Source organism: Haliotis asinina, chromosome 4 (genome assembly GCF_037392515.1).
Source record: "Haliotis asinina isolate JCU_RB_2024 chromosome 4, JCU_Hal_asi_v2, whole genome shotgun sequence".
NCBI lineage: Eukaryota > Metazoa > Mollusca > Gastropoda > Lepetellida > Haliotidae > Haliotis > Haliotis asinina.
Genome location: NC_090283.1, coordinates 3,532,244 through 3,544,867, shown reverse-complemented (window position 1 = coordinate 3,544,867; position 12,624 = coordinate 3,532,244). Strand labels below are relative to the sequence as shown.

At 40.1% G+C, this 12,624-nt stretch overlaps 1 protein-coding gene across 1 annotated transcript; it reads left to right on the top strand.

Annotated features, from left to right (window-relative positions):
• Positions 1-11,265: 11,265 nt before the first annotated feature.
• On the top strand, positions 11,266-12,144 carry LOC137281210 (uncharacterized). Its single transcript, XM_067812331.1, has one exon. The coding sequence runs from the start codon at positions 11,349-11,351 to the stop codon at positions 12,015-12,017; it is 669 nt and encodes a 222-aa protein (XP_067668432.1). The 5' UTR covers positions 11,266-11,348; the 3' UTR covers positions 12,018-12,144.
• Positions 12,145-12,624: the final 480 nt, after the last annotated feature.

Here is a 12,624-nt window from a genome sequence, read left to right as displayed (position 1 = left end):
CAGTTAAGAATTTACTGTGATAAACTATGTAAATAATCCCCTTGTGAACTAGCAAAACAGAACAAACACAAGTCATAAACGTTCAAATTGTATTATTATACAATACAAGTCACAAGTCAATTTCACAATACAGGTTTCAAATGCAATATATGTATGACAAAATATAAGGCAGTGGGTCACAAAATATGTTTACCAGCAAACTCACCAAAGTCGTGGTGTGAGAGAAAATCAACAATGCAGAATGTGAACACAGCGATCTGTCTGACAGCGGTTAATGTAGGTCAGGTGTTGATTGTTGGCGACGTAACTCCAGCAAATATGAATGAGTGTTCCCCGCAACACGGCAACCAGCCTTTTTTATATATACACAGTCATTTCCCGAGAGTCAGGGCACATACGAACATTGTCAACACTGTAGAATGCCCTCAAATAAATCTCCCGGAAGTAAACACAACTTCAATTCACATGCATATACGTCTATCTAAAATGTCGGAAAGCGCACGTAAAATCTCCAAAGCAAACCCGCAGGATGGTATACATTTGTGAAGCTATGTCTGTCGACTGAATGCAGAAAACAGTTGCAAAACTGTCTGTGTCGTATGCGTGAGGGGGTGCAGTTAAAACATTTTTTTTTAATGTACATTGTTGAAGTTTGCTGCACTATTTCCAGATCATAACTTGCCGGTATGAAAATGAGCTAATTGTATTGTTTTATCTGTCCTTCTGCACAATATTGTTTGGACACTTTTCTGCTGCTAGCCCATCCTCCATATCTCCAGCGTATACGTTCCGATAAGTCTCCATTATACTCTGGACGCATCTACTGGTCGGTCTGATAAATGTATAACCTCCCTTGAGTGGCTTTTTATCCAATCAGGTGTCTACGCTAGGAAGTTGAGAGTATCAATCACAACTCATTTTCGCCTTTTACATTATCTAATCGATTAAACTTAGCAACACAAGCCATGCAGAGGTTCTCTGAAAGAGGTAGAATGTGTTCTTACATATATTGTTTTTAAAGTGTCACGGGTTCTGGTCTTGATGTGTCCCAAGGACAATTAATGATGAGACGGGGAACGTCGCTTAAAACTGAACCAGTTTATTGCCTGTGAATGACCAAGATTACAACATTATAACACGTTGTACGTCCGACATAGTCAGATGGTGACATGGAAGGCATGGATTTGGCGGGTAGCCAGATAGGGGTGGTACGTACAACTTTCTACATGTGGACAGTGGAGAAGCAGGTTTCTGGTGAAATAAATGGGAAATAGAAGGCTGTCAGCGACAAAAGTTTCGGACCTGTCAGTTTGCCCGTATGATTTCCCAAAACTCCGAGTAGCACTGCGAGCAAACCTTCGCAGGTGCGACCGCCATCTTTGTTGACGCTGGCAAGCTCGGTTGTAGGGCTACTTAACTTGTTGGCTACTGTGAGAATGCGGAGTCAGAAAAGGGAAGTAATAAAATTATCGAGCCGACCTGTAGATGCGCCCAGGGTATAGTGGACATTCATCAGATATCGAGGATGCTCCTAGCCATGTGCCTTCAAACACTGAACTTCTTCTCTTTCTTCTTCTCCTCCTTCTTCTAAGATCAACTGAGATCATTGACTTTCCAATATCAAACCCAAAAAGTGTTAAAGTGACGATATTTTAACCTGGCTCCTTCATTTCATCAAAATTAATGTAATATCGAGGCCTACCAATGTGGCAAGTAGAGATAAATATGTCCTTTTGGTAAGTAGCTGCATGTCAGGTAATTCATGTCATTGCCACGTGCATGATCTTACGTCGATATTCATGTCAGAATACATGCTCACTGAACAGCTGTGACGAACTATATTTGTTTGACATCAATGCGAAACTGATGTATCTTGTCATGACTAGTTACTTGGGTCTGTCAAAATATAGTGCCAAAGTGAGGTTTGTTCTGCACCACTTCCAGCATTATTACCGAAGATCAACAGAGATCTAGGGGTTTACCTCCATTGTGCCTGGTGCATCACCAAAAAAAACGTAGTAAGAGTCCGACAAGGGCACCCGTGGATGAACAATAATTTCTATGTACTGTTAGTAGTATTACTTTACATGTTGTACATGCTATACATGCAATACATACATCAAAAAATCTCTGTACATGTCCAAACCAACAATTGTGTATAATAAGGATCTGTCAGTTCTGATTGAATCCAACAACACTGCTATATATTCACAATAAGACGTATTCATTCTGTGAGTCATGTTAGTTGTAACCATTCACTACTAATTCTGTTATGTTGTCATAGTATCCCTGTGAGCTACTGGTATTGTGTTGTCATAGCATTGTGACGTCATAAGCATTGGGGGTCATGGGCAGAGTTAACAGTTACCCCCTCGATGCTCAGATTTTGTTTTTCAGGTGAACATTTTCATAAGGTTTGAAAAGTGAACGTTGTGCGAGAAACTATTCCAGTACAAATTTATCCAGTGTGAGAGGATACATTTTGGTAGTTTCACAATTTGTAAGAAAAGCTGCCAATGTACTACATGAGAAAGCGCGTAATAGCGATTTGGATGGACCTCTCCGATACATAATTTAGTTCTTAGATTCCCATATTCTCCTATTGTGTAGGTGTATTTTGATTGATTTTGCATCATTATTAAAGGAGTAGCAGACACATTTTCAAATGCAGCGCTTGTATTAAATGTCAACAAAGGAAAATTCCGATTTCACATCAAGGTGTCGAATACACATTTGAATTCGGATGCCAATCATGAACGCTTCAGAATGTTGTGTGTCAACCAAATTGCTGGACAGAAAATTGCTAAAACACGAATCCCACGGGCTGTTCAGTTCGGGAGAGATTCATTGTTGCAAAGTTGTTTAGTTTGGTTGTTGCTTAACGCCGCAGTCAGCAATAATCCAGCTATATGGCGGCGGTCTATAAACAATGAAGTCTGGACCAAACGATGCAGTGATCAACGGCACGATCATCGATCTAGTTAGGATACATGACATGTATTGTCAACTGAGTCAGCCAACCTGACCACCCGATCTCGGTAGTCGAATCTTACCACAAGCATGGGTTACTCACTACCATGCAGTTCTAAGCGGGATCGTCACTCGTGATATGTTTTTTCACATCGTGTAAATAAAGCAGTACTGAACAGACAATCCTGTGATTGATATCGGGAGCACCATCTCGAGTATCAAAATACACCTGTAATTTTGTACATTCGTGTGCTTCGGTATTTAGATTGTATCGATTGTAAGAGGACGTACGATTTTGTATGCTTTTATACTTTTGCAACTGCATCTGTCGTTAACCCCCTGGATGCCCAGTTTTTTTTCAGGCGCACATTTTGGTAAGGTTTGACAAGTGAACGTTGTGCGAGATTTACTCGCGTGGTACTGGACCTGCGTACGGCTACAAAATTGCACAGAAGTGTAGAATATTTAATTTCCTATCCGTTGGTATAAAGATAACTGCGACTACCTCAGGGGTTTGAGAAATAGATACTGCTAAAAGTTGTCCAAACATTTCGTGTGTATTCAAAAACAGTAAATTTCTCAGTTTTTTATCGTGCACCAATAAAAACACTCTGCTACGATTTTTTTAATTTGGCATCATTACGGAAAGTGAGCGAAGAAAATACAGCTTGATATCTGAACGACATAAGTGTATATGAAATGGATGTATGTGCTAATGCATAACGTCATACTCACAAAAGCAAAAATGACCTGCAATAAATGTCAAAATTTCAAACGTGGACAGAGAGGTCATGCACGTATAAAGATAAGGGGGCATAACTCAGCTATGGTTTACATTAGGCCAATGTAACTCCGATCACCTGGAGAGAATTTGCTGTGGATACGGACAGTATATTTCCGTTATGTTTTGTTCACAGTGAACCAAATTATTCCAATACAAAGTTCCCCAATGTGAGAGGATACCATTTGGTAGTTTCACAATTTGTAAGAAACGATGCCAGTGTACTACATGAAAAAGCAGGTAATAGCAATTTGGATGTACCTATCCGATACATATTTTAGTTCTTAGATTCCCATATTCTCCTGTTTGTGTAGATGTATTTTTTATTAATTTTGCATCATTATTAACGGAGTAATAACCACATTTTCAAATGAAATGAAATAACTGAAAATAATGCGACATTTTAGTTGACGTCACGGCATGTTTTGTGCATTTTGTGACATTGGAAAAAGACGACTCTGGTTGCTGATTAGTTTACATCTAACCTAATTTCTACTCAGTGTGTAATAGATCTCGGCTTCTGTGTCAGAATTCAGCACTTTTTAGCCAAAATATAAAATGAATGGTTTTATCACTGAAATAGGGTCCTGAATATATCAACAATTACACGGTTTTACTACATATCTTATTGTGAGTAAGACAGCTTGTTTGTGCCGGTTAGGGCAACCTTTAACTTTACTAGGCTAAAGGGGTTGTCAAGCCTCGATTTGTGGAATTAGCTATTGGGAGCGAACCTTGAAACAAGAAAGGAGAGAGCTGTGAGTTCCTTGGGTTTATTCAAGCAAGTGTCTTGAGATGACATTCACAAAACACCAATTGATACATAATAATGACATACAAATAATAGACATAACAATCAATATCCTAATACACTTTCAGTTTAAGTCAAGTAATTTAAGCAGTGAGTGGTGTAACAGAGTATGTATGGTAACTGCTTACAGAAACATATTACAAATAATACAACATAACCTAATCTTGCGGGTAAAGTGATACCTACTGTAACGATTTATGACTATCAGGGGTGTAGCGCCTAATATTCTAACTACGGTAATGGGTCCACGATATTAACGGTATGTAGTGCCTATTGCATTAACTACGGTTGGGATTAATGTCCGTTATGGTAGGTCGCGCTTGATGCATTAACTACGGTAAAGCCTTACGATTAATGACAGTAGTTTTCAACTATCAAAATACATGCATTGAGCAAATACGGTAAACGGCATGTAGTGCACAGACTGGACATAAGCCATTTAACTCCGGTATTGCAAGACGCACTCTAACTACAATGTTAGCAAATGTTTTCTCAATACAATACGGTACGTGACATAACTAAGTAATATATGTAACTACAGGGGAGAAAGTACAGTTTTAGCTAGAGTAATGCTAATTTGCTTTATCATGAATTATTTGGGTGACTACGCTAAATGTGTCCCGACTGATGTTGCTGTGGACAACGAGCGGTTTCGATATATACAGAGTTTATCAATAACGTAGAATATCTGTAATACTGTAATGCTATACTTAAAGATGTCGGAATGTACATTTATGTGCTTTACAAACAAGACAATAACACAGCTATATGACAATGTTAACTTTCTAGGATGGCTCTGATAAAATACGGCACTAGATAGGAACAGAATGAAGGCTGAAATTACATGCTGAACTATGCGGGTTTGAAAGTATTATTTCGTGAAATAGGAAGAGAAGACAATGCCATTTTCGAATGATTACGGTATTTAAATTCACGTATAAACTGTTCTGTACCGTATACAAGAGCGCGTGGAAAACTGAACGTTTCAAATCCTAAGTGAAATACTTATTTATGTTTATGAGACATCAAAATACAAATGTGGACTGTTGTAACCTGTTCTGTGAACGCGTATTTGATGCAAATCTACTCGAATATTATTTGATCCACGGAATCTCTTGAAATACGGAATAACTGACCTACATATAAATTCATCAATGCTCGAAATAATTGTATAAACTCTCGGAACTAATTTTGCGACTAAACTACAAGCATCTAGGCTATTGAACACGAATCTAACCTGTATGTACAGATCTAACACGCAAATTTAATAAAACTGGACAAAGACTAGGGATATACATGTACAGCTGTGTGTCGAAACATAGAAAAGAAATATTCGTTTGTACATGAAAAACATAAAACTTAAGGAGCCCACGACGCAATGTGCTTAAATAAATACTTCTGGGTAGTGGCTAAGAATTAATGTAAAACCAGCACTTGCACTGAAGAGTGCTTCAATATCGTAGGAGCGCTTCAATATAACTCTAGCCTTTTAAGACGATAATTACAAAGAAATAGCAAGTTAGACATAAACAAGAATGAGGTTTAAATGTTTCTTACCTTGAAACAAGAAAGGAGAGAGCTGTGAGTTCCTTGGGTTTATTCAAGCAAGTGTGCCTGAGATGGAAGAACCCAGGATTTTATAACCCACAGCTCTACCCGTTTGTCGTTATCAAGTTTCTCCGATGTTGGAGTTTTCCATATGCATTATCTACCCTATGCTGACAAACTTTACTATACGAGGTAGGTGGTAAGGAGATGATTACCTAACAAGACTTGATTTTCTTTATGGTACAGGCATGGCCGGTTTGTGTCAGCTGCTAATCCAAGTATCTGGCAGTACGTGGTCATGGCATTTACGACAAGACAAAGAGGGTGGTACGATGGTAAAGTTGATTTTCGATTACGGCCTAGTTGGTGGTATAGATGCTCCTGCTGAGATGGGCCTACCTATCTGCGCTTGACCATGGGATGTAGCCGAGAAGAAAGGCCAGTGCCGACACAGCTCACTAATTTCATCTGTGATTAATTAGTTAAGGCTGGCATGGACGCGTTTGCTAATTGCCGGATGCTTTGCTTGATAAGTTGTGTCATAAACAAGATACACTATGCACAGTAATTGCTCCTATACGGATTTCCTTAGTTAAGAATTATTTTTGAAAAATATATAAATTTATGAGGAAATATATGCACTGTAATATGAGCAATACGCGCACCTCTCTAGAATTAATTTAGCGTAAATCACAATTTCACAACATCTGAATATTCATTGAGTATTCATTTAGGAAATAGACTTTTCTTCATTTGATTATGAAATCATTTCACTTCATAAGTATGCAATGAAAGGTACAAAGAGATCGCTTTTTCAGTACAGAAGTACTAGCATATGGACGTAAGGCTTGTCCAAATTAAGACATGACCTGGTTTATATATTTTTAACAATTTTCGTATAAATATTGTTTGCGTTAGATATCCTGCCATCAGATATATTTTAATCAAATTTTATTATCGAAAAAAATGATAATAAATCATGAAACTTTAGAGACAAACTCGCACCTGGTCAATCAATATTGATAATTGTTTTGTCTATAAAACGACACAAACCAATACAAACCAATTTTCATTAATATTATCAGTTTTACTGGAATTAAACCGCTGTTTATTAACCTGTTCATATGAAACTGCAATATTTGTCCCAACGTATTGAATATTGTACATCACGGGAACTAAAGCACATGTTGCAGTTATGGCTACGTGTGATCTTCCAACACTTGTGTAGAGGTTTAAAATGTGGTATAGTACACTTACTGAGTCAATATCCCATGTAAATATTATTCAAACAATCAGACGCTTTCAAAGAACAAAAACGTATACCTTATATCCACATATGATATGATGTTGAACATGGATATGTGTACATACTGAAATCAGTTTCATGAAAAAATATCTGAACGATACGCAAAATATACATCACAGTACTAAAAGTGCAATCGGAATGGTATGGGCATTGTGTTTACTCTTGTTCAACCGACCTTCCCCTGAAAGAAATTGCCTAATATGTGCAACAATATTGACGTGTGACATCACTACCGATGACCGATTTCTTTCAAAATGGCGGCTTCGCTGACAAGGGTACACTGGATTTTGCGAGGACGTTTTCCTTGATTCAGGGATCTTTTGTACATAAATGTGAGCTGTAAGTAATCGGAATTATTCTGACTATCTGTGTATTGTTATATGTTTTTATCGTTTACATTGTAAATGACGGAAAAAGCCAGAAATGCCCTTAAGTACCGGTGTCGTTCTGCGTGATTTTCCGTCAGTCATGGCGTCACGCTGCACTAACAGTTTGACAGTTTCTTATGAATTACCAAATTATTTCATTGTATCTATTTTTAATTTGCTATTTTTCGCTACGATACTCTTCCCCTGAATATACTAAGCGTATTGAGCCATTGTAAGCAATGATTAGACGGCTGGATGTTGGAATATTACCGAAAATGCTACGCAGTGTAAAATTGGATTTTTTCTTTGTTTACTTTTCAAACAAGCACACGCAAGTTTGTCTTTCGAGCACGGCGTTCGTTTTCATACCAAGTATATTTCTTTCGTTTTGTCTAGACAGTTGGTATTGGTGACAAAGACCATTTGTAATTTGATTCTAAGATGTGTGGGGAATTCAATGATGCATTTGTCGCAGCTGACAATGAAATATACGTGATGTTATAGGCGTCTCAATACCGGCCTCCTCGAAACGTGATTTTGTAAACACTAACCAATATGGCGGAAAGTGCACTCCGGCGTTCGTGTAAGTGTATTGTCGAAAACATCCCAACCGATTCTGGGTTCATCGGCGACGTTTCAGAATTATCATTACTGGTTGCATGAAAACTTGATATCAGTGATCATTAAGATGCAGTTTTGGAAATTCAATACTCCCAGTAATTATCCAATTTTCACATTTCAAAACATACTGCAAATAACGCTGTGAATCTCGATTTTGTTAAGTTTGAAAAATGACGACATTTACGATGAAAGCTATTTTGAAAGGTAAGTTTAAGCACTTTAGCTTGGGCTGAGATAATAGTGGATGGTATCAAGAAACGGAATTTTCCACAGAATCCAAAACTGTGAAGTGTTTATATATGCGTGGTATATTTATAATTTTATTGGACTTCAAAGTGAGGGATGTAGAGGAAGGACATATATGTCCCTGTGGCATCCAGGGGATTAAACAAGACATGTTGTATAGACAACGATCAGTTTTACCCCGTGTGGAATCTATCCAACCAGATAATTAAGACACAGAGTGCAACATAACCTTTGTTTTCCCCATGAGATTCGGGGGGAAATGTCCATAGTATAATATTATTGAAGGCCTTTGATCTCGCTGCGTATTTATATCACCAGCATCGTGCAAAACATGAAGTTAATGCTGACTGTTGTAAATCTCTCAGATCCCCCGCCCCCCATGCGTGACTGGATGGGGAGGGGCCGGGGGTGGCTGTTTCTTATCGTGGCAGGTTACATGGTTGACCATACAAGTAACACACGCAGTCGAGCGCCAAACTCGGTGTTACTCCTCACATGTCACGTCACAATGACGTCATAACTCCCTCCTTAGCGCGACCAGTGACGCTAGTCTGGGCATTTCCAGGCTGGCGGTGAGATGTGTCTGTTGTGTGAGGACGGTAGCGGGGTAAGTTTGTTAAACACTGTATTTTGTAAGGGCCATCACTGAAATAGGTAGGATTGTGAACAGACCATGGCCGACAATGACTTCTGTTGGGATTAGGCAGCATGTATCTTGCTTTGTTAAAATGTGAACAGATACAAAGTTCATTCTGTCAGGTGCATGGTAGGTTCGTGAGTCGAAAATACTGTCACCTGTTTTGCATGGAGGAGAATCCGCTGGCACCAGTGAACAGCCGCCATCATTAACTTCCTTCAGTTTGCTCTGTTCATATATTCAAAATGATAGGCTGCATTTTACATACTCTCTTCATGAACTATAGAAAAAATATGCATAGAAGACTACATTTACATGGCATTTTTTTAGCGAGCATGTTTAAGAATCTACATTGGCCTGCAACAGTAGCAGCCGTGTGAGAATGCCTTTACTTCGCTTTTTTACAAGCGGGAGTTAGCTTTGATTGTCAAGCCAGTGATGTTTTCAGTCTCAACAACTCCAGCCAAGGTAATGTACAGCAAACATATATAAGTGGAAACAAATGGCGCAATAATACCACCAGACATAATAATACCACCAGACATAATAATACCACCAGACATAATAATACCATTGTAAGTCAACATATGTTTGGGCTTCCACATTGTTGTAGTTGTTTCCTGGGCAGATACGGAACCAGTGTTGAAGTCTCCTACATGACATAATCTGTGTTTAAGTTTTCTAGATATATATGCACATGTTTACGAATGATGATTCAAAGTAACATGACATTGAGTCCTGTAAGTTTCAGATGTCTCTCTGACCCACTGAAAATTCACAGGACCCACAGAATAAAATTAAACACACATTTCAGATTTAACATTTCTCATTATTGGCATTGAAATTATTAACATTATATAATGACAAACTTTATAAACATAAATTTATAAACAGTGAACAAGTGTCACACGCAACAAATAACAACTGCAGACAAAGTCAATGTAATATATTCAGTCAGACACTGGGGCCAGCAGGTTGGGGACTTCTGTCTGACCATTGGCAAATCTGCCAAATTTGTCAGAGGGTCAGACACTATTCGTGAACACTGTAATACCACCATACATAACAATACCACCATACATAATAATACCATTGTAAGTCAACATATGTTTGGGCTTCCACATTGTTGTAGTTGTTTCCTGGGCAGATACGGAACCTGTGTTGAAGTCTCCTACAAGACATAATCTGTGTTTAAGTTTTCTAGATATATGTACATGACATACTCTGTGTTGCAGCCAGGAGCGAGACGGAAGCACCGAGACCTGGACCTACACAGATGTCTGATGTACCTGGTAGGTGGGAGGGTATGGTGGACCAGATGTGATAGTCGCTAGTTGCACTGTGTATACATGGTATCAAGTTGTCACATCTGTTAGAAATGTGTGTACTTTCTTAACACAATCCCGGTGTCATTAACGGAAAACTTAATGGCTTTTAGAAACTTCTAGTCTGTACAATGGGTTTGTTGATACATATCTCATAATATTATATGAATTATTTATAATCTGATATCTTCGATCATACTTATAATTTAGATATCAACGATGTGAATGTAATGTAATGTAAATATGTTCATTCAAGCCCTCATGTTTGTCTCCACAGCCACGACCAGGGACACACGGAAGTCTGGGTCCCCCTCAAGACCTGACACACGAGGTGAGTGGAGACAATGTCGTTAGTGGACAAACAACACACAGGACTGTCAGTTTACATTCTAACAGTTAGATGACTAATGTCTGAAAAACATCAACTAGTTCTTGTCATTCCCTGTACACCCGCCATGTTGCTGTCAGCCATGATACATGTATAGATTATGTATCAAGAGTTTTGTATCATCAGTGTAAGATGTGAACAACGCAGCTGTAAGATAAAGATGTCCGACCTGTGTACAGAGTTTACTTTGTGTTACAGCGACACCGACTCCCGCAAGTAGAGACGCCCGGGCAGACGCCGACCTCCATTACGCCTGCAGGGAGGGGAAACTGGAGGAGGTGAAGCGGATCCTGGACACAGGTCGGGCTGACGTCAACAGTGGAGATGGAGTCGGGAGGACGCCGGTGATGTGGGCAGCACTATGGAGACACAGAGATGTGGTGGAGCTGCTTGTGAGTCGAGGCGCTGATGTGTCACTGGTGGACGTGTACGGTAACAACATCCTTCACTGGGCCTGTATGGGAGGAGACAGGACGACGGTGGAGTTTGTGCTGTCTCTGGACGGGGTGGACGTCAACAGTAGAGGTGGAGTCGGGAGGACGCCGGTGATGTGGGCAGCATGGCGGGGACACAGAGATGTGGTGGAGCTGCTTGTGAGTCGAGGTGCTGATGTGTCACTGGTGGACGGTGGCGGTAACAACATCCTTCACTTGGCCTGTATGGGAGGAGACAGGAAGACGGTGGAGTTTGTGCTGTCTCTGGACGCGGTGGACGTCAACAGTAGAGGTGGAGTCGGGATGACGCCGGTGATGTGGGCAGCATGGCGGGGACACAGAGATGTGGTGGAGCTGCTTGTGAGTCGAGGTGCTGATGTGTCACTGGTGGACGGTGGCGGTAACAACATCCTTCACTTGGCCTGTATGGGAGGAGACAGGAAGACGGTGGAGTCTGTGCTGTCTCTGGACGCGGTGGACGTCAACGCCAGGAACAACTTCGGGGAGACAGCCGCCGACGTGGCGAGAGGCTGGGGACATCGTCAACTGTCGGATCTCCTGTTGTCACGTGGTACACAGTGAAGTGACGGTAGTGTTGATGTAGACAATGATGGAGGACATGTCGTTACTGACGCTGTCGTGGTTTGTGCCGTTCACGTCGTCGCGTTGTTTATAATTCTTTATCAAGGTGAGAATATTTGTTGTGTTTGAGGAGAAATAAAATTTGTTGAGAATATTTTCAGACATTTTGTTGTTTATGGAACTTTACAGAATCAGGTAAGGACATTGTTGACTGTAAATGTTGATGATACGTCGTTGGTATATGAACCCTGCATCTCGTGATGTAGTTCTGTTTTAATTATGTGTCATAATTTCCTCATTAATCGTGAAACAGACAACAACAAAATGTCTGTTTACATTTGGCTGCACTCTGTGACCTCAGACTGAGCCGAGGTTCGCCAGCTGGCGCGGCGCCAAATGTACAGTGACGTCACACTGCTGATGACGTCACGATGTTGTGGTCAAGGCACCGAAGTGGCCAGGTGTTGTCTGTGCCTAGTGTTACATTACTGCACACTGCTGGCTTGATGGCAGGGTTACGGTAGCACCTGTACAGACGAACAGGTGGATCATGTGGATTTAGACAATAGCGGCTAACGCGCAACCACACAATAACCCCTCTTTCTTC

Coding starts and splice junctions, on each gene's coding strand:
- LOC137281210 (XM_067812331.1), top strand. CDS start 11,349: ATGTGGGCAGCACTATGGAGACACAGAGATGTGGTGGAGCTGCTTGTG.